Genomic DNA, 20,456 nt, shown 5'->3' with positions numbered 1-20,456 from the left:
AAATACTTCATCATCCATTTCCTACATAAAAGGTAGCTACTTTTTTGCATGGACCTCAAGTATATTGTAGTACAGAGGTGGAATTTAAGGAAAGGTATTAAGCAGGCTGTGTTGTAGCTTATGAACAAGTAATAAATTGTATCATTTATCTTGAATGTATCATAGATAAGCTGCTATATAATGATTGCCACTTCAGATAGCTGTGAAATTAGGTGATTAACTAGTTGTTATTTAACCTTCTAATTTCTGTATAAGTCTAATTACATGAAACAGAAGTTGGCGTTTTGATTTTTTACATTGCTTTTCTGTTTGGAGTGTCATTGTAACTACTGTATTGTAAATGATGGAAAATAATTGCATATGTTGAAAAAATATGAAACATTATAAAGTAAAAAAAATAAAATAAAATTTCAAAAAAAAAGTTAAGGGGAAAATACAAACCATGTTTTAAAAAACTATTATAAAATGTTTCAGATCTACATAAAGACTTTAATATGAATATTACAAATACAGTTATATTTAAGAAAGAAAATGCTATACAGTTAGAGCTTTCTCTGTACTCCTGTCCTGTTGAAATCTCCTCTGTCCTCCAGGTTATTTATCTCAATTGTATTTTATTCCCATCTGTATCTTTATAGATAGGCATATGTTTCTAAATAATACATAATGAGACACAGGAGGTTATACAGTTTTATTTTGGATGTTTTAAAGCTTTATATAGTTTTGAACAAAATACTAAAAAACTGAATCCAGCAACATATATAAAGGGACATGAGGGGCGCCTGGGTGGCTCAGTTAGTTAAGTGTCTGGCTTTGGCTCAGGTTATGATTTCACGGTTCATGGGTTCAAGCCCCGCGTTGGGCTCTTTGCTGACAGCTCAGAGCCTGGAGCCTGCTTCAGATTCTGTGTCTTCCTCTCTCTCTGACCTTCCCCTGCTTGCGCTCTCTCTGTCTCTCAAAAATAAATAAAAAACATAAAAAAGAAAAAAGAAAAAAAGGGGGACATGAACTAGTGGGTATTATTCCAGGAAGTAAGGTCAGTTCATCTTATAAAAATCAGTTTAATACCCCCACGTTAATAAAGGATAAAAACCACATGATCATCTCAGTAGATGCAGAAAAACATTTTGACAGTCCAACCTCCTTTCATGATAAAAAAAAATCATTCAACAACTAGAAATAGAAGGAAACTTCCTCAGTTTGATAAAGGGCATCTACAAAAGACATGGATAGTTTAATGGTGAAGGACTGAAAACTTTCCCCCAAGATCAGGAATAAGACAAAGAGGTCTGCTCTCGCCACTTCTGTTCAGCATTGTACTGTCTGTTTTTTCTGAAAACTGCAAAAGATCATTGCAAGATATTTTAAAACATAAATGGGCAGATAAACTGTTCATAGATTGGAAGATAATATTGTGAAGATAGCAATACTAGTGAAACATCTATAAATTGAACACAATCTTTATCAAAATCTTAATTAGTACACTGTTTTGTGCAATTTGACAAGCTGATCATGATACTCATTTGGAAATGAAAAAGAGCCAGAATGGTCAAAACAGTTTTGAAAAGGGAGGACAAAGTTGGAGGACTCACTCTTCCTGATGTAAAAACTTATTACCAAGCTGTAGTAATTAAGGTGATATAGGGGGACACCTAGGTGGCTGAGTTGGTTAAGCATTGGACTCTTGATTTCAGCTCAGGTGACAGTCTCACAGTTGTGGGATCGGGCCTCATGTTGGCTCCACGCTGAGTGTGGGATTGTCTCTCTCTCACTCTCCTTTTCCCTTTCCAAACCCATTCACTCTCCTAAAATAAATAATTATTAAGAAACATATATGGTACTGACATAAGGATAGATAAATAAATTGTTGGAATAAAATTGAGAGTTTTAGAAAGAAACCCTTATATTTATAGCCAGTTGACTTTCAAAAATGCCAGACAATTCAGTGGGGAAAGAATAGTCTTCAAATGGGACTGAGACAACTGGAGATGCACATGCTAAATAATGAATTTAGACCCCTTGCTCACACCATACACAGAGATTAACTCAAAATGAATCAAGGTGTAAACTAATACTAAAACTTTTTTTTAATACTAAAACTCTTAGAAGAAAATATAGGCCTGAGTCCTTATGACTTTGGATTAGGTAGTGATGGTTTCTTAGCTGTAATGCCAAAAACACAATCAAAGAAAAAAATAGATGAATTGGACTTCATCAAAATTAAAAACTTGTGTGCATCAAAGACCACTATCAAAAAACTGAAAAGACAACCCAAAGCATGGGAGAAAATATTTATAAATTACATCTGATAAGGGACTGTCATTCAGAGTATGTGAAAGAACTCTTACAGTTCAACAACAAAAAGATAACCCAATTTAAAAATAGGCAAAGGGGCGCCTGAGTGGCTCAGTTGGATAAGTTTTCTGACTTTTTTTTTTTAATGTTTATTTTTGAGAGAGAGAGAGTGAGAGGGGGAGGGAGACACAGAATCTGAAGCAGGCTCCCGGGCTTGAACTTACAAACTATGAGATCATAACCTGAGCCAAAGTCACGCTTAACTGAGTCACCCAGGTGCCCCAAATGTCCAACTCTTGATTTTGGGTTAGGTCATCATCCCATAGTTCCTGAGATCAAGTCCTGTGTGGGGCTTTTACTGACAGTGGGGAGTCTGCTTGGAATTCTCTCTTTCCCTTGCCTTCTGTACCACCCCCACTCCTGCATGCATATGTTCTCTCTCTTTTTCTCAAACATTTAGAAATAATAGGCGAAGACTTCAATAGCTATTTCTCCAGAGAAGAAATTACAAATGGCCAATAAGCACCTGAAAATATGCTTAGCATTATTGGGTCCTGGGGAAATACAAATCAAAGACCACAATGAGATATATTTCTCACACTCACTAGGATTGCTAGAATCAGAAAGATGGACAATAATAAGTGTTGGCAAGGATGTTAAGCAGTTGGAACCCTCATACATTGTTGGTATGAATATAAAAATGGTACAGCTACTTTGGAAAATAATTTGGCACTTTCTCAAAAGATTAAACACAAGGGTGCCTGGGCATCCGACTTTGGCTCAGGTCATGATCTCGCGGTTCGTGGGTTCGAGCTCCACGTCAGGCTCTGTGCTGACAGATAGCTCAGAGCCTGCTTCAGATTCTGTGTCTCCCTCTCTCTGCCCCTCCCCTGCTCACGCTGTCTCTCTCCCAAAAATAGATAGAACATTAAAAAAAATTTTTTTTAAAAAAGCTTAAACAGAGTTGCCATGACCCAGCAAATCCATTCCTAGGAATCTACCCAAGAGAACTGAAAACTGTGTAGAACTGTGTCTACATAAAAACTTGTACACAAATGTTTATAGTATTATTATTCATATTAGTCAAAAAGAAACTTACCTAAGTGCCCATCACCTGATGAATGGATAAACAAAATGTGATATACCATTCAATGAAATAGAAGATTTCAGCCAAAAAAGAGGGAAACAGAGTACACCGTGAATGAACCTTGAAAATATGCTGCGTGGAGGGGCACCAGGGTGGCTCAGTTAGTCAAGCATCTTATTTCAGCTCAGGTCATGATCTCACAGTTTGTGGGTTTGAGCCCCACATCGGGTTCTGTGCTGACAGCTGAGAGCCTAGAGCCTGCTTCAGATTGTGTCACCCTCTCTCTCTGACCCTCCCCCTCTTTCCCTACCTCTCTCTCTCAAAAATGTTTTCATTAAAAAACTTACAAGAAAATATGCTGAGTGGGAAAAGCAAGACACAAGAGGCTATAGATTGCATGATTCTCTTTATAGGAATTGTCCAAAATAAGCAAGTTCATAGAGACAAAATAGATTATGGTGTTCAGAGGTTATGGGGGGGGGTGAGTGACTGCCAGTGGGTGCAGTTTTGGGGGGGATGATGAAAATGTTCTGGAATTAGTGGTGATGGTTACACAACCTTGTGACTATACTACAAAACATTGAATTGCATGCTATAAAACGATTCTTCTGGAATTTGAATTGTATTTCTAAAACATGAGGAAAAATATGTAATTACATAAGTTATTATAATCAACCATTTGAGGGAGGTGCTGTTATTCCCATTTTACAGATTAAGAATACAAACTGGTCAAGTAATTTAATGTTTTGATGAATGAATGTTGGACTGGGATTCAAACTCCGGAACTCAGGTTTTATTCACTACACTTTATACTGTTTTAAACCCACACCTTTCTTAAATAAATCATTGTGTGGACGTTTCATTTGATAGGTTAATTACAACCACCAGCACCATTTCTTGTTTTTCTTTGCAGATCCATTGATGAGATGAAACGGTTGGAGGAAATGTCACATGTGTTTCAGCGCTCTGGAGTTGACTGCCACCCTTCAGAACCAAAGTCCCAGCCAGAAGGGAATGAAGATTCAGGGGGCAAAGAGCAGCCATGGGAAATGGTGATGGATAAGAAACACTTTAAGCTGTGGCGGCGCCCTATTACAGGCACTCACCTTTACCAGTACAGAGGTGAGCCTAGCTTGGCTGCCTTGTGTATTCCATGGTTGCCCAGGTGTGCAGGATTTTTGTTCCTCATCTTCTCTACACTGTTCTCTTCTTTTCTGATTCTTGGTCAGAAAATTTACCATGGTTTCTTGTTTTGTTGTTTTGCCTCTCCCAGATGACAGGCATCTCAGTGTCTTCATTGCTAGCCATTCTTTGCTGTCCCAATACGACATCTAGCCAATAGGCATCTGAATCTGCCTTTTTTTTTTTAATAGCAAATCTGTTTGGTTTTTTTTTTTTTAATGTTAATTTATTTATGGTGGGGAAGGGCAGGGAGGGAGTGAGAGAATCCCAAGCAGGCTCTGCTGTGTTGGCGCAGAGCCCCATGTGGGGCTTGATCTCAGGAACCCTGAGGTCATGATCTGAGCTGAAATCAAGAGTCACTTAACCAACAGAGCCACCCAGGTACCCCCGAATATGCCTTTATGGTCTGTCAGTACACTATAATTGGAATGCAGTTAAGTGATAGGAGTAAGGTGAGTGATGGGGGTGTGTGGCAAACATTCCTTATTTTTTGTTGTCATTCTAGTTTTTGGAACGTACACAGATGTGACACCCCGGCAGTTCTTCAATGTTCAAGTGAGTAAATTTTTCTTCCTAGATTTGGAGCTTCTAAGCCTAGAAATCCACTTAAAATTGTCCACATGAATAATTTCTTTGACTCAGAAGATATTGGCTTCAGTACATCTATCTATCTCTGTATCCTTCATCTCCTGTCAAGTAGCATCTGGGTAAACATTGGACTTACTCTTTGTCCAAGGGGATGAGACTGATTCTGTCCTCTTACAGGGCTGTTTGGAAGATCAATTAGAGGAATGTATTTGAATGTTTTTAGTATTTTATAAGGGGTTATAGTTATTTTTTCCTAAACAATTTAAGGGTAAGTTACATACGTGTCTCTTTATTCCCAAATCCTTCAGTGTGTATTTCCTAAAACTAGACATACTCTCCTAACTGTGGTGCCATTATCAAGTCTCTGAATTTAACATTGATGCAGCTCTTACACTCTTGTGTGTATTCCAGTTTTTATCTGTTGACCTGATAATGTTTTTTATAGCATTTACCTCTTCAGTGCAGATCCAGTCAGGGTGAAGTAATCGGAAACATTGCCACAGTGAAGCTATTTATTTAGTAAACATGAAGAGTATTCAAAGACTCCTTTCTTCCTTGGGTGGGAATGTATGAAAAGGGAAGGTGGGATCACCCAGAGTTGTATACAAATTTTTTTCCTTCTTGGGTTTTTCACTGTTTTATCAGGCTTTCAGTAACTAATTGATGATTATAACATTCACTAATAATATGCAAGTGCACATTTCCCCCTATGCAGTGAATTTTGTTAATTTATATCGAGTTTTTGTTGCATTTGGATGTGTATGATAGGTCTTATTTTGAAATTCCCTAGTTACTAGTGATGATAGAAATTTAAAAATACGCTGCTTGCATTTCTTTGTATGAAGTGTTGCTCAGACTTTTGGACTTTTTGTCTGTTTAAAACTTTAAAAAAGTGTTTTACCCTTATACATTTATATCACTATCTATTAAATTTTCCCCAAATATGTCTATCACAGTACTTTTTTTTTATATTTTCTTTTGCTTTGCCTTTTTAAAAAAAATATTTATTTTTGAGAGAGAGAGAGTAGGGAAGGGCAGAAAGAGGATCCAGAATAGGCTTCATGAGGTCAGCACAGAGCTTGATGTGGGGCTCAACCCCATGAACTATGAGATTGTGACCTGAGCCGAAATCAAGTGTTGGTTGCTCAACTGACTGAGCCACCCAGGTGCCCGGGCTTTTGCCTTTCTTTAATAAGATTCACTTTCAAGGTAATGCTGTTGGTCTATAACAAAGGATTTTTAAAGACTTGTCTAAAATAAACGCAGCTATGTTTTTCATACTTTGCCACTTTTAGGTCAGATTTCTGTTCCAGAATAAGATCTCGGGTCAGAGGTCCAAGCATCTGGAGAAGCCTTCTGCAGCTTTGTTTTGAATTTCTTAGGTCTTGACAGTCTTTTCTCTTTCTGCAGCTGGATACAGAGTATAGAAAAAAGTGGGATGCCCTGGTAATCAAGCTGGAAGTGATTGAGAGGGATGTGGTTAGTGGTTCTGAGGTTCTTCACTGGGTAACCCATTTTCCTGTGAGTATTTTCATTACTGTTTTTTACATTTATCATATCCATGTGAAACAGAACACTAATTCTGCCTATCATTTTCTTTAGTATCCAATGTACTCCCGAGATTATGTTTATGTTCGACGGTATAGCGTGGATCAGGAAAACAATGTGATGGTGTTGGTGTCACGGTATGTGTGGTTACCTGTGGCTCCTCCTGGGTCCTTTATCTGTGTCCTTCATATATGTCTGGTGGCAGTTTACATGTTCTTGGTGTTAATAGGGGTGCTGGTAGGACCCCATCCATCCCAACCAGAACATGAGGGGGCTGTGACTGGTGACAGGCTAGGAAGATTGAAAGGCTGTAAGCTTTTCATTGAACCATTTCTTTAACCTTGATGTTGATGATTAGAAAAAGAAGTGCCGCCTTCTTCAACACAAAGCCTAGAAAGCCTAGTGAGCCAGGAAGCACCAAGGAAACCCACTTTGTTTTTAGAACTTAGTTTGTATTCATTCATCTTAGTGATGAGCCAGCTTTTTAGATTTTCCTCTTTAGCTCTTATGCTGTTTTATACATAAACATTGCTAAAAGTTTTGTTAACTTTTCTCCTTACCAGTGCTGTGGAGCACCCTAGTGTTCCAGAGTCTCCAGAATTTGTGAGGGTCCGATCGTACGAATCCCAGATGGTTATCCGTCCCCATAAGTCATTTGATGAGGTGAGTTTTATATCATCAAGAGATGATGTGTAGCTGCCATGGAATTTTCTCAAGGAATGCCTTTTGTCTGAACTGGGAGGGGCAGTGCTTCTCAAACTTGGCATGCATCAGAGTCCACTGGAGCTTGTTAACATACAGTGCTGTGGTATGGCCCAAGAATTCTCATTTAAAAAAACTTTTTTTTTCCCAGTGCTTTTATTATTGAGAGACAGAGCCATGAGCATGGCAGGGGCAGAGAGAGGGAAGATAGTGAATCTGAAGGAGGCTTTAGGCTTTGAGCTGTGTCAGCACAGAGCCCAATGCGGGGCTCGAACCCACGAACCGGGAGATCATGGCCTGAGCTGAAGTCAGATGCTTAACCAGTTGAGCCACCCAGGTGCCCCAAGAATTCTCATTTTTAAGAAGTTCCCATGTGAAGCTGATGCTACTGGTTTGGGAACCACTGCTGTAGGATGATACCCCTGAAAGATTCCCCCAGGACAAAGTTCTAATGACCCACTGGTTCCCATTTGTATGAGAGACCGGAGAAGCCTGTTGTTAGCAGCATTCCTTTTTTTTTTTTTTTTTTTTAATTTTTAATGTTATGTATTTTGAGAGAGAGAGGGAGACACAGAATCCAAAGCAGCTCCAGGCTCTGCACTGTCAGCACAGATCCTGACACAGGCTCGAACTCATGAACCATGAGATCATGACCTGAGCTAAAGTCGGATGCTTAGCTGACTGTGAACCATCCAGGCACCTTTAGCTGCATTCTTTAGGAACTGAAGGAGCACCTTTTCCATCACAGTTTCACCACAGTGGGCAGAACATTTAAGACCTTACTGGATTTCTGTTTCCTTATCTGTAAAATGAGAGAGTTAAAATAATGTTCTCAGCTTTCTTTAAAATTCTGTGACCTTTCTTTGGGAAGAATATTTTTTTTTAATGTAATGAGTTTGGGTGTTTGTTTTTTTTAGTCAAATCTCTTGAGTTTACTACATATTGATTCCAGTGTTTGCTGTTGTTTTAGTTGTATTTCACTTTATAATTAAAGGCTTTGTTTCTTCCCATTACTTTTATTTTTGAGCTGGATGAACCATGTGCTAGTATGGTTTTGTTTTCAACAAGTTGTTCTATTTATACTGCCTGACATGGGACTTTAAATATGACAAATGGTGGTTCACTTCAGTTAGTATGGTGATTGACTCTTTTTTTAACTGGGAGATCTGTGTGTTTACTTGTGTACTATTTTTAGAGCAGTATTTTTGAAACCACAGATTCCTACTCATTAGTGAAAGGCAAAATTCATTTAGTGCATTATGATCAGCTAAGAGAGAAAAAAAAGAATATATGGAGTAGAAATCTGAGTGTAAGCATATCTCTTGAGACTTATTTAGGGCCATAAGGGTGTGTAGGTGTGCGCGTATGAGGCTGAGAGAGAACTGGGTGCAGCGTAAAAAGTTTATGTACAGTGTGCTGGAGTTAAAAATATTTGAAAGTCCTTTAGAAGATAGAAAAGAAGTAAGGCAATTGTCCATGGCTAGTTGCCTTTAGGAAGGGGAGCCTGGGTCAGGCTGGAGAGTGTGGGAGACAGACTTAGGTCTCACTCTTTTCCTTTAAAATTTGAACCTTGACTCTATATTTCCTATTTCAAAAAAACTGACTTGAGTTCCGGCATTGCTACCTTTAGAAACTGTGACCATGAAATAGCTAAGGTATTGTTTAGCATGTAGCTGAGTGTGTTGCATCTAGTAGGGACCCAGTAAATAATTTCTTTCAGCTGGGATGGGGGAACAATAGAAATTATCTATATAATTCTTTACGTATATTGGTGGCAAGCTCTTAAGAAAAAGCTAAGATTTGAGTTGGGTCTTGTGAAAAGGCAGACTGATTCGAGGAAAACCAGAAGCGCCCTGGAGGCAGACAACATGATTTATCAAAGACAAAGACAAGAATTAGCCATTAGTAGGTTCAGGGACTCCCCACTTAGAAAGGAATGTTGAGATAGGGAGGGGTATTAAATTAACCTCAACTGTGTAGATAGATTACTTGAAAACCAGGCAGCTGCATTTGGATTTGCCAGTTGGAAAGTAGATCCTTGGTTCAAGGAATGGTGTTTTATTTGTTTTACTTTTAATTAGGGAAAATTTGAAAAGTATGTAAAAGATAAAGTAAAAAGGATAGTATAATGAATCTTCTGTATTCATTTGCAGCTCCAACAGTGATCAACTCATGGCCAAACTTGTTTTATCTATCTCCTTTCTTGTCCCTTTTCTTGCTCTCCTGATTATTTTGAAGCAGTTTCTTGCTTTGCTAAAGAACCCATAGAAGAATTCTTCTATAGATATTTTAGTGTTTATCTCAGAAATAAAAAGCATTTTTGAAAATATAACCTCAGTGTCCTAATAATCCCTAATATCAGATAATCTAGTGTTCATATTTTCTTGATGGTCCATGAATTTTTTTTGGTAGTTCGTTTATTTGAATCAGGACCCAGGGGTGCCTGGATGGCTCGTTTGGTTAAGCATCTGACTCGATTTTGGCTCAGGTCATGATCTCCCAGTTGTGAAATCAAGCCCCGTGTTGGACTCTGCTGGGCATGGAACCTGCTTAAAAAAAAAGTGGCACCTGAGTGACTCAGTTGGTTAAGTGTTGGAGCTTGGTTTTGGCTTTGGTTGAGTCTTTGGTTTCTCTATTTCTCTCTCTCAAAATTAAAAAAAAATTTTTTTTTAAGTAATCTTTTTTAAAGCTTATTTGAGAGACAGAGCACGGTCAGGGAGGGTGAGAGAGGATCCAAGCAGGCTCTTTTCTGTCAGAGTGGAGCCTGACTTAGGGCTTGAACTCATGCACTGTGAGACCATGACCTGAGCTGAAATCAAGAGTCGGATGCTTAACTAACTGAGCTACCTAGGTGTCCCAAAAGGTAAAATTGTTGAAGGAGAAAAGAAAAAGGACCCAAATATAATCCAGACTCTAAACATTTGGAATTTGTTCATATTATTTCTTGAGTCTTTTGAAGTCAGTGTGTTTCCCCTCTTTCTTTTGTATGTGTGTCGGGTTTTTTTGATTTTTGGGTTTTTTTGGGCAGTTGTATTTGTTGAAGAAGCAGGGTTCTTTGTTCTGGATATTGATGATTGTATCACCATAGTATCATTTAACATGTTCCTCTGTCCCTATCCCCTGCCTGTATTTCCTGGGTATTGGTAGTTACTGTTCAAACCTCCTGCCTGAACAGATTTAGGTTGGTTGGTTGCTTTGGGCAAGACTACTTTATCAGAAGGCAAGTTGGTGTCTGTTTCTTTCTTTGTGAATTTAGAAATGAATTGATGATTATGGTTCAGATCCATTATTATATTAGGAGTATAATAAATTGCTAATTTTGTAATTCCTTTATTCTGTTCAGTTTATAGTGCACATAGGTAAGGGAAGTAAGAGAAATGGTTGATTTATTCCTTTATTTATAAGTTTCAAAATAATGCTTTGGTCCTTTCAACTAGGCATCCTCCAAAGGTAAAGTTTTAATTTTTATTATAAAGAAATACCATTAGTCTTTGCTGTAGAAGAATCGATAGAAGGCTTCTGATGCTATTTCCTTTTTTTTTTTTTTTTAATTTAAATCCAGGTTAGTTAAATACAGTGTGATAGTGATTTCAGGAATAGAATTTAGTGATTTGTCACTTACATATAACACCCAGGGTGCATCCCAACAAGTGTCCATGTTAATTCCCCTTGCCCATTTACCCTCCACCCCCCAGCACCCTGTCAGCAACCCCCAGCTTGTTCTCTGTATTTAAGAGTCTCTTCTGGTTTGTCTCCCTCTCTGTTTTTATATTGTTTTTGCTTTACTTCCCTTATGTTCATCTATTTTGTATCTTAAATTCCACATATGAGCGAAATCGTCAGATATTTTGTTTTTCTCTGCCTATCTTATTTCACATAGTGTAATACACTCTATTTCCATCCATCTTGTTGCAAATGGCAAGATTTCATTCTTTTTGATTGCCGAGTAATATTTCATTGTGTATGTATGTGTGTGTATCTCACATCTTTATCCATTCATCAGTGGACATTTGAGCTCTTTCCATACTTTGTCTATTGTTAATAGTGCTGCTATAAACACTGTGGTGTATGGCCCCTTCAAATCAGCATTCCTGTATCTTTTGGATAAATACCTAGTAGTGCAGTTGCTAGGTCGTAGGGTAGTTCTATTTTTAATTTTTTGAGGAACCTCCACTGTTTTTCCATAGTGGTTACATCAGTTTGCATTCCCACCAGCAGTGTGAAAGGTCTACTTTCTCTCCACATCCTCACCAGCATCTGTTGTTGCCTGAATTAATTTTAGCCATTCTTTTTTTTTTTTTTTTTGAGAGAGAGAGAGAGAGAGAGAGAGAGAGACTGTGTGAGCAGGGGAGGGACAGAAAGAGGAGGAGACAGAATCTGAAGCAGGCTCCAGGCTCTGAGCTGTCAGCACAGAGCCCAATGTGGGGCTCGAACCCACAAACCATGAGATCATGACCTGAGCCAAAGTTGGACACTTAACTGACTGAACCACCCAGGCCCCCCCAATTTTAACCATTCTGACAGGTGCGAGGTAGTATCTCATTGTTGTTTTGATTTGTATTTTTCTGATGATGAGTGATGTTGAGCATTTTCTCATGTGTCTCTTAGTCATCTGGATGTCTTCTTTGGAAAAGTGTCTATTCATGTGTTTTGCCCATTTCTTCACTTGATTATTTATTTTTTGGGTGTTGAGTTTGATTAATAAGTTCTTCATAGATTTTGGATACTAACCCTTTATCTGATATATCATTTGCAAATATATTCTCTCATTTCCTTGGTTGCCTTTTAGTTTTGCTGATTGTTTCTTTCACTGTGCAGAAGCTTTTTGTCTTAAGGATAGATATTTCAGTTTTTAAACATGTTTGGTTAGTTTTAGTCTATTACAGTTACTCTTTTTCAGTTTGTTTATTTTGAGAAAGAGAGGTACAAGCAGGGGAGGGGCAGAGAGAGAGAGAGAGAGAGAGAGGGAGGGAGGGAGGGAGAGAGAAATCTGAGGCAGGCTCCATGGTCTCAGCACAGAACCCAATGTGGGGCTCATACCATGAATAACAAGATCATGACCCGAGCTGAAATCAAGAGTTGGAAAATGAAAAGTTGGAAGCTTAACTGACTGAGCCACCCAGGCACCCCTACAGTTATTCTTACTGATACTCAAATTTGTCCCAATTTTGGCCATTAGGAACCTCATCTTCCTGGCTTGAGTCTTTTTGACTTGACCTCAGGGGTGCTCTTGTCTTCTCTGTTACAAGATGTCCCAGGTTCACCTTGTATAGTTTTAGCTGTAAACCTGGGAATTAACATTTCTTTAGGGAGCCCTAGTTCCTTTTAAGAAAATGTCATTTAAATGTCAGGATTTGGGGGTGCCTGGCTGGCTCAATCAGTAGAGCATATGATTCTTGATCTCAGGGTTTTAGTTTTAAGTTCAAGCCCCATGTTTGGTGTAGGGATTACTTGAAAATAAAATCCTTAAAAATAAATAACCAAAATTTGGTTTCTAGGAGTAATAGCTCTTGGCTTGCTCAGTGTTTTTAGGTCTTTTCAGAAGATAAAACTAAGTAATAAATTTTGCTTGTTTGTTTTAAAGATAAATCCTAAATCCATGCTAATACTTTTAATTCAAATTTCAGTTTGGAGAGTTTTTATTTGTATTTTGTGTCTTAATATCTGTCATCTTTTCCCATGATGAAAAATTCAGTTCTCTTCACCCCAAACATAACTAACTACTCATTTGCTTAAACCTGAAATACACACACACACACACACACACACACACACACCAGCTTCAGAGTAATACCTCCAAGATCACCAATAACATGATGATGTAAAATTTTTTTTTATCCTTAGGATGTATACACAGTGCAATTGAGTTTTTAAAGTTATTTGAAATAGGTGCTTTTTGTGGTTTTTTTTTTACCCCCTACTGACTCAGTTCATAATTAGGTTCCCTGTTTTTTACCTTACTTTTGATTTTTAGATAGTGCTTTTCAAGTTTAATTTTGTTTTATTAAATTATGAAAAAAATTGTATTTCCAAAGTCAAATCTATAAATAAGAACTATTTAGAGTGATTTTGCTTATATCTCTGTACCTTCCACCCAGTTCCTTCCTTCCTTCCTTCCTTCCTATGGGTAATCATTGTTTTTGGTTTGCTTTTTTAAAATATACAAGTAGTGGTGGATGAGAACTAGGTCTTTTGACTTCTCAGTCCAAGTGTTTAATGGGAAGACTAAAATCTTTTATATATATTAGCTAATTTAGCCTTCTAGCCAGCCTTTGTGGTAGGTACTGTTACTGTTTCCACTGTACAGGTTTTAGCTTTCCATTCTCTTTACTTCCATAGTATTCATCCGTATCTCGCTTATGGCATGTGTTCTGTTAACTGGAAGCTCCTGAGGGCAGGGACTAGCACATTTTCATCTGCTCTGTTGGACCCAGCACAGTGCCAGACACATAGCAGACATTCAAATATGTATTGAGCAAATGAATAAAAGATGAAACAATCCATTCAGGAAAAAAAAGAACTTTGATGTAAAAGCATGGGAATTTAGGGGTGCCTGTTGGTTTAGTCAGTTGAGCATCCCACTTTGGCTCAGGTCATGATCTCATGGTTTGTGAGTTCAAGCCCTACATCGGGCTCTCCGCTGTTGGCACAGAGCCTGCTTCAGATCCTCTGTCGTCGCCCCAACCCCCGCTCACCAGCTCACCCATGTACTACTATCTCTCTCTCTGAAAAATAAACATTAAGGGGCACCTGGGTGGCTCAGTTGGTTAAGCATCCAGCCTCTGCTCAGGTCATGATCTCGTGGTTTATGGGTTCGAGCCCTGCGTCAGGCTCTGTGCTGACAGCTAGCTCAGAGCCTGGCACCTGCTTCAGATTCTGTGTCTCCCTCTCTCTCTGACCCTCCCCTGCTTGTGCTGCCTCTCTGTGTCTCTCAAAAATAAATAAAAAAACATTAAAAAATTATTTTTTAATTTAAACAAAATTTGTTTAAAAAACATTAAAGTTCAATATAAAAGTGGTTATTTCTTACCCTTTGGGTGGAGCATAATTGGTTAAGACTTCTCCTAGGATCAGGACACCTGTAAATCTCCTTAATCCCCCGTCCTTCACTGGAATAGGCAATGACAGGGCTGAGCCAAAAAGAGTGATGGGTATATGGGCCCTGCAGTCAGAATTCTGGGTTCATCTTGGCTGTCATTGAGTATGTGGGTGACCTTAGGTAAAGTTACTTCTTTTTTGCTCAGTTTCCTCTTCTGTAAAATGGAGTAACCACCTACATTATAAGTTGGAAGGAGTTCCTGGCACACCATTAAGTGCTCTATAAATGTTTGCTGTTAGTAGTAGCAGCAGCAGCAGAGTTTATACCATTTTTAAAATAATTAAAAAAAAAATTTTTAATGTTTATTCTTGAGAGAGAGAGAGCATGAGTGGGAGAGGGTAGAGAGAGAGGGAGACACAGACTCTGAAGACAGGATCCAGGCTCTGAGCGTCAGCCTGGAGCTTGTCTTTGGAGTCTGTGTCTCCCTCTCTCTGACCCTCCCCTGCTCACGCTGTCTCTCTCTCTCTCAAAAATAAATAAAACATTAAAAAAAAAAAGATTAGGACTTTTAAACATTTTGGGATGAGGGCACTTGTGGGGAAGAGCACTGGGTATTAAATGGAAGCCAACTTGACAATAAACTATAAATAAAAATCACTGAATTGTAAAAAAATAAATAAATAAACATTTTGGGATGGGGTACCTGGGTGGTACAGTCAGTTGAGCATCCGACTTCAGCTCAGGTCATGATATGGTTCGTGGGTTCAAGCCTTGTGTTGGGCTCTGTGCTGACAGGTCATAGCCTAGAGCCTGCTTCAGATTCTGTGTCCCCTCTCTCTGCCCCTCCCTGACTCGTGCCTTGTTTCTGTCCCAAAAATAAATAAACATTAAAAAATGAACATTTTGGGATATGTGTTGGGATTTTCAAGACCACTCCCACATTCGAAAATTCACAGGAAATACTATTAGGACTCAGCATGTAGTTGTACTCATGACCAAGATTTATTACAGTTGCGGAGTAAGGATACACAGCTGGATCATAAGGGAAGAAACAGGCAGAGTCTGAAGGAATCCATGTGGAGGCTTCCTCCTGCTCTCTGTCTCCCATGAAGGAGAACACATTTTCCTTCCAGCAACAAAAACATAGCAACATGTATGTGATGTTTCTGCCCATAGAATCTCATTAGAGACTCAGCACCCAAGATTTTTATTTGGCGCCGGTCACATAGGGATCCTCTGCATAGCACATACCAAAATTCCAGATGCCCCAGAAGGAAAGCAGGTGTTTAGCACAAACTATTATTGTTTGCACAAACAAGACACAGGGAGCCACCCTTACTTACCACTTCACTGCTGACTGAGAATACTCTGGGAGCTGAGTTCCCAACACCTGAGGGCCAACCTTGTAGGATGGCCTTTTTATGCATAGCAAGCTCTGAGGTCTTCAGTATTAACTCTTGGCTGCAGATGCTGTCTGCCCCAGAGTCTGATCATGATCATTCTATGGTACTGGTATGGAAGCTGTGGTGGGTAATTCAAGTATCATTATTTTTGCTGTTTTTCTTTTTCAGAACGGCTTTGACTACTTGTTGACATACAGTGACAATCCCCAGACTGTGTTTCCTCGCTACTGTGTTAGTTGGATGGTTTCCAGTGGTGAGTGGGCACTTTATACGGGGCCTAGGACCTGGGCTGAGCTTTTTGTTTTTCTGTAGCTCTGACTGGCAAGCAGGAATATTAGTGTTCGTCCCATGGGAGCACTATTGGGGAAATTAAACATTTTTCCAAGTCCATTCTTGAATACTATGAAGACACTGAAGCCTCCAGCTGGGGTTTGGAGGGATGAGAATTCAGGAGTCCCAGAAAGCAACATGAGCCCGGAAGGGAGTTTTAAGAACAGTTGTTTAGCTTTATTCCTTAAATATGGACTGTGTATGTTAGCGCATTATAAATTTTTCCTTTTTAGATAGTGTTGGAGGCCATACAGTCTGGTGGAGAAAATGTGGTAGTTATAGGACAGGAACTTTGAGAAGGGGCTACCACGTGTCTTGACAAAGGCTGCATATCACAGCCGTAACTGCACGGTTTTTTTCCAGTTCCTTGTTTTAAAAAGCATCCTCATGTGAATTTTTTTTCTTGTGCTCTCTGTAGGCAGCTTCTGATACCTCAGGGGGAGAGTGAAGAACTCAGGTGTTTCTGTTTGATATTTGTCTAAATAAAACGAGCAGATAATTAGGCTATGCTAGTGATAAGTTGTGTTTTAAACACCTAAAAGCCTTATGTGGCTTGATCAGTATCCCTTTTCAAAGGATCTCAGGGGTCATGGATTGTTTTTACTCTCTAAACATTTTAGGAGGCAGCTGTTACTCACAGGTTGACAATTAGGCAGTGATCTCTGTAGGAAAGGAATCGGCTCCCTACCATGGGAGAAATAGGGCCTTCTGATTTTGAGTCTGTTGTTGGTTTGTATTTGAGCCTACCCAAACTTTCCTCTTTCCCACCAGGCATGCCAGATTTCCTGGAGAAGCTGCACATGGCCACTCTGAAAGCCAAGAACATGGAGATCAAAGTAAAGGACTATATCTCATCTAAACCTCTGGAAACGGGCAGTGAAGCCAAGGCTACCACCCCGTCTTCAGAGCGGAAGAATGAGGGTAGTTGTGGCCCTGCCCGGATCGAGTACGCTTGAAGGGCTTTGGGATAAGAAGGGACAGGCTGCTTCTAGCCCTGTCTCAGTTCCTTATCTGCTACAGGATGGGGACATTAGAAAGCGTCTGCTGTAACCACCAGTGCAAGATAACTCAATAGCTGGTGTCCAATTTCATTCAGAGCCATTACTGCTCTTTATCAAAACAAGGAGGCATCCATGGGGGCGTTGTCATATTCTCAGGCCAAGCATTTTGAAATTCAGAATTTCACTGAGCTGATCTGGAACAAACCTCTCACCTCAGGCCAGAAGGGGACAACTTCTTTTTGCTTCCTCTGATTAGTTTCCTCTGCCAACATTCCAGTTCCCACCATCGGTTCTGCGGCACTTGGGATTTCCTTCCGTTCTCAAGGTCCAGCTGGGCAGTACAGTTGGCCAGTTGAGTCTTCAGTGAGGGGTCATTGGGAGTGCTCTTGGTAACAGTCCTGGTGTTGAGTGGATGTGAACTGTTGCTTGGCAGCGTAAGTGCCTTGTCTCACCTTGCTTCTACTTTTAGGGACATCAAGTTTGTACCAAGGAGTTTCTCTCTGCCTCCCAAGTCCCACCCCATTGCCTTGCCCTCCCCAAAGCAGTTTCTTTTGCATTGGCCAGTTCTGTATTCATGCGCTCCATTAATTTGGATCAGCGCCTCCTGATCAGCTAAGGAAAGCCCATTTATCAAGAACACTGGGAAAGCCCATTTATCAAGAACACTGGGAAATGAGTCCATTCAGATGGTAGCTTTCTGTGTCAATCGGTGTTTTGAGCAAACATCACACTTTAGGGTTTTGTTTTGTTTTTTTAAACCTTTGCATCAAAATGTAGGAATTGGGAAGGTGAGTAGGATTTCTCCATAGTTCTATGATTCAGGCATTATTTTTCACACTTCAGGTTTGACTGGATGTTGAGGACTTGTCCATCTTGGAAGGCTAAAGGCAGAGGAACGGGGTATGGGGCACTCCCTTGGAGCTCTCAGAGTTGTAGACAAGCTGGGTGAAGAAACATGTACTCTGCCCCAAATACTAATATAACGGGGATGTGGTCTGTGTGGCGCTCTTGTCCCTCTGCAGAGTTCCTCCTCCTCTCTTCAGAGTTACAGTGAAAGCAAACTGCACAGTTTGGGTAAAGTCACAGTCAGATGGTGTCAGTTTGGCCTGGCAGATTTTGCTTATGGAATGGTTGCAATCTGACAGGAGAATAGGGATCAAGTTTTAAATACTCCCTTCTCTTTTTTTCCCTAGAATTTAAACGGCCGGATTTTCCCCTTTTCCCCTACTTGATACCTTTTTGTGTTGTTGAAAAGGGGATCTAAGCCTCAGACTGACTTAAACCTCTGGACGTTTTTGTTGCCTGTTAAGTTTTGTGCCAAGGAAATAACTGCCCCCGTGTTTCATGTCTTGCCTCCTCTGAGTCATTGGCAGAGCAGAGAGATGTGTCAAGCAGCTCCAGCTTCTTTCGTTGATCCGTCCTCTCTTCTCATCTCCAGGACTTCATGGAAGCCAGGGGAAAGTTCCCTGGGTTATGTCTGAACTTAGCGCCTGTGATTACGGGGCATGGACGTGATTGTGGGGCATGGATGGGTGCGGTCGAGAGTGCACAGGTGTTACAGCTATGTGTTGCTCATGTTCCTAATTTTGGCAACTTGACCCTGTACTTGGGGTCAATCTGTACAGTTACTTATGTCATTGTAATGATTTCACTTCTAACTGTGACATTTTTATCAAATGTGTGAATAAATACATAAAGATTGGTATAAGAGTGTTTGTCTTTGGACATGTGGGAAATCTTGTACATTGGGCTTAATGTTTCTTCTGATGAGAACGTGGGAGTGCTTCTGTTTAGGGTTGGCACATGGCAGCAGCAAGGTGTGGTCTTGGTAGCATCCAACACAGAGCTAACTGCCTTGCATTGATTACGAGCCCTGTTTAGGTAGCCAGTGTGGCAAATGGAAACAGACCACCTATTTCCACTTCCTTGTCTTCATCTACTAACCCATATCCTTTGCTTTTAAAGAGGATCAACTTGAGGAAACTGTGTTTGAGCTTTGCTGACAGTGAAACTTGGGAGAGAGCAAGGAAGGGAGGAAAGGATTTGAGCAAGCCAGGTCTAGTGTGGGAGGCAGACTGGGATGTTGGGGAGAGGGAGGGTGGTGAGTTCAAACCCCACTTGGCCTGGTGGGAAGTAGGGTCACACAGGCAGTTCTGCTAGAGTGTAAATTTGTTGCAAGACAATGGATACATCAGAGACTTGAGCGCATAACGTGAATTTTGAGTTTATGTGTGATTCTGCCTGTGGGAAACACTAAGTGAACACAGATGTACACCTGAACTATTGAAGCTCTTTTCTCCAAATTGTTCTAAGGTAATCACAGGAAAGCCATCCCTCCTTATAGACTACTTGTTTGATGTATGCTTTTGGGTGTGCACGTGTTTTTATAATCAATTTGGAGAGTTGGTGATTCTGGCCTCCGCCCGGCTGCAGAGGCCCCTGCACATGGCATCCTTGACATAGTTCTCCGGGCTCTGTGTTAACACTTCAGCTGAGAAGCATTTGAGTTCTTACTGAAAGCAGCATTTCCATTGTTGGACAGGTCTAGCTTTCAGGAAGTCCTTTAACATAGAGTCAAAATGTGCCACCTCAGTGTCTTACCAGTGGGTCAGGCCCTGTCTTTGGAGCAACACAAGGAAAATGTTTCCATGGGATAGTACTTCACATTCTTGAAGGTGGTGTTCATGTGACCCTTAACCTTTTCCCAGATTTTGTGTTGCTAACAGCTTCAAAAATCCTCCCAACTCTTTATTATGAAAATGTTTGGAAAATTGAAAAATAATAAAACCTTGTATCCCCTTCCCCTTTGCTGGTTGGTCACTTGCTATGGTGTGTGCTTTGTCTTTATATGAATACACTTTGCTGTGGACTGAACTGTGTCTCCCAAAAATTCACATGCTGAAGTCCGCATGCCTGATATGATAGTATTGGAGATGGGGCCTTTGGGCGGTGATTTGATTTAGATGAGGTCGTAAGGGTGGAGCCCTCCGTGATCGGATTTGTCCCCTGAAGAGACCCCAGAGGTTTGCTTGTTTTCCCTCTCCACGTGGTGCAGACACCGTTGGGTAGCCTGGCAAGCCAGGACCAGTGTTCTCACCGGGAACAGGTTGGCCAGCATCTTGATCTTGGACTTTTAACCTGCGTAACTAAGAAATAAAGTTCTGTTGTTTAAGCTACCTAGTCTGTCGGGTTTTTTTAATGTTTATTTTTTTAAATGTCTTTTATTTCTTTTTGAGAGAGCATGAGCAGGGGAGGGTCAGAGAGAGGGAGACACAGAATCT

At 40.1% G+C, this 20,456-nt stretch overlaps 1 protein-coding gene across 2 annotated transcripts in view; it reads left to right on the top strand.

The window, feature by feature from the left end:
• STARD7 (StAR related lipid transfer domain containing 7) overlaps nucleotides 1-20,351 on the top strand; it is a 27,847-nt gene extending 7,496 nt beyond the window's left edge. For both annotated transcript variants that reach the window (XM_029937861.1, XM_029937862.1), the window contains exons 3-9: nucleotides 4,296-4,504; nucleotides 5,070-5,119; nucleotides 6,563-6,673; nucleotides 6,755-6,837; nucleotides 7,264-7,363; nucleotides 16,013-16,097; nucleotides 16,946-20,351. In XM_029937861.1, coding sequence (XP_029793721.1) covers nucleotides 4,296-4,504; nucleotides 5,070-5,119; nucleotides 6,563-6,673; nucleotides 6,755-6,837; nucleotides 7,264-7,363; nucleotides 16,013-16,097; nucleotides 16,946-17,130 — 823 coding nt within the window. In that variant the 3' untranslated portion in view covers nucleotides 17,131-20,351. The remainder of the gene's footprint in view (nucleotides 1-4,295; nucleotides 4,505-5,069; nucleotides 5,120-6,562; nucleotides 6,674-6,754; nucleotides 6,838-7,263; nucleotides 7,364-16,012; nucleotides 16,098-16,945) is intronic.
• The last annotated feature ends 105 nt before the right edge of the window (nucleotides 20,352-20,456 follow it).

The sequence above is a fragment of the Suricata suricatta genome, chromosome 4 (genome assembly GCF_006229205.1).
Source record: "Suricata suricatta isolate VVHF042 chromosome 4, meerkat_22Aug2017_6uvM2_HiC, whole genome shotgun sequence".
Classification (NCBI taxonomy): domain Eukaryota; kingdom Metazoa; phylum Chordata; class Mammalia; order Carnivora; family Herpestidae; genus Suricata; species Suricata suricatta.
This window is presented reverse-complemented; position numbering and strand designations above follow the sequence as displayed.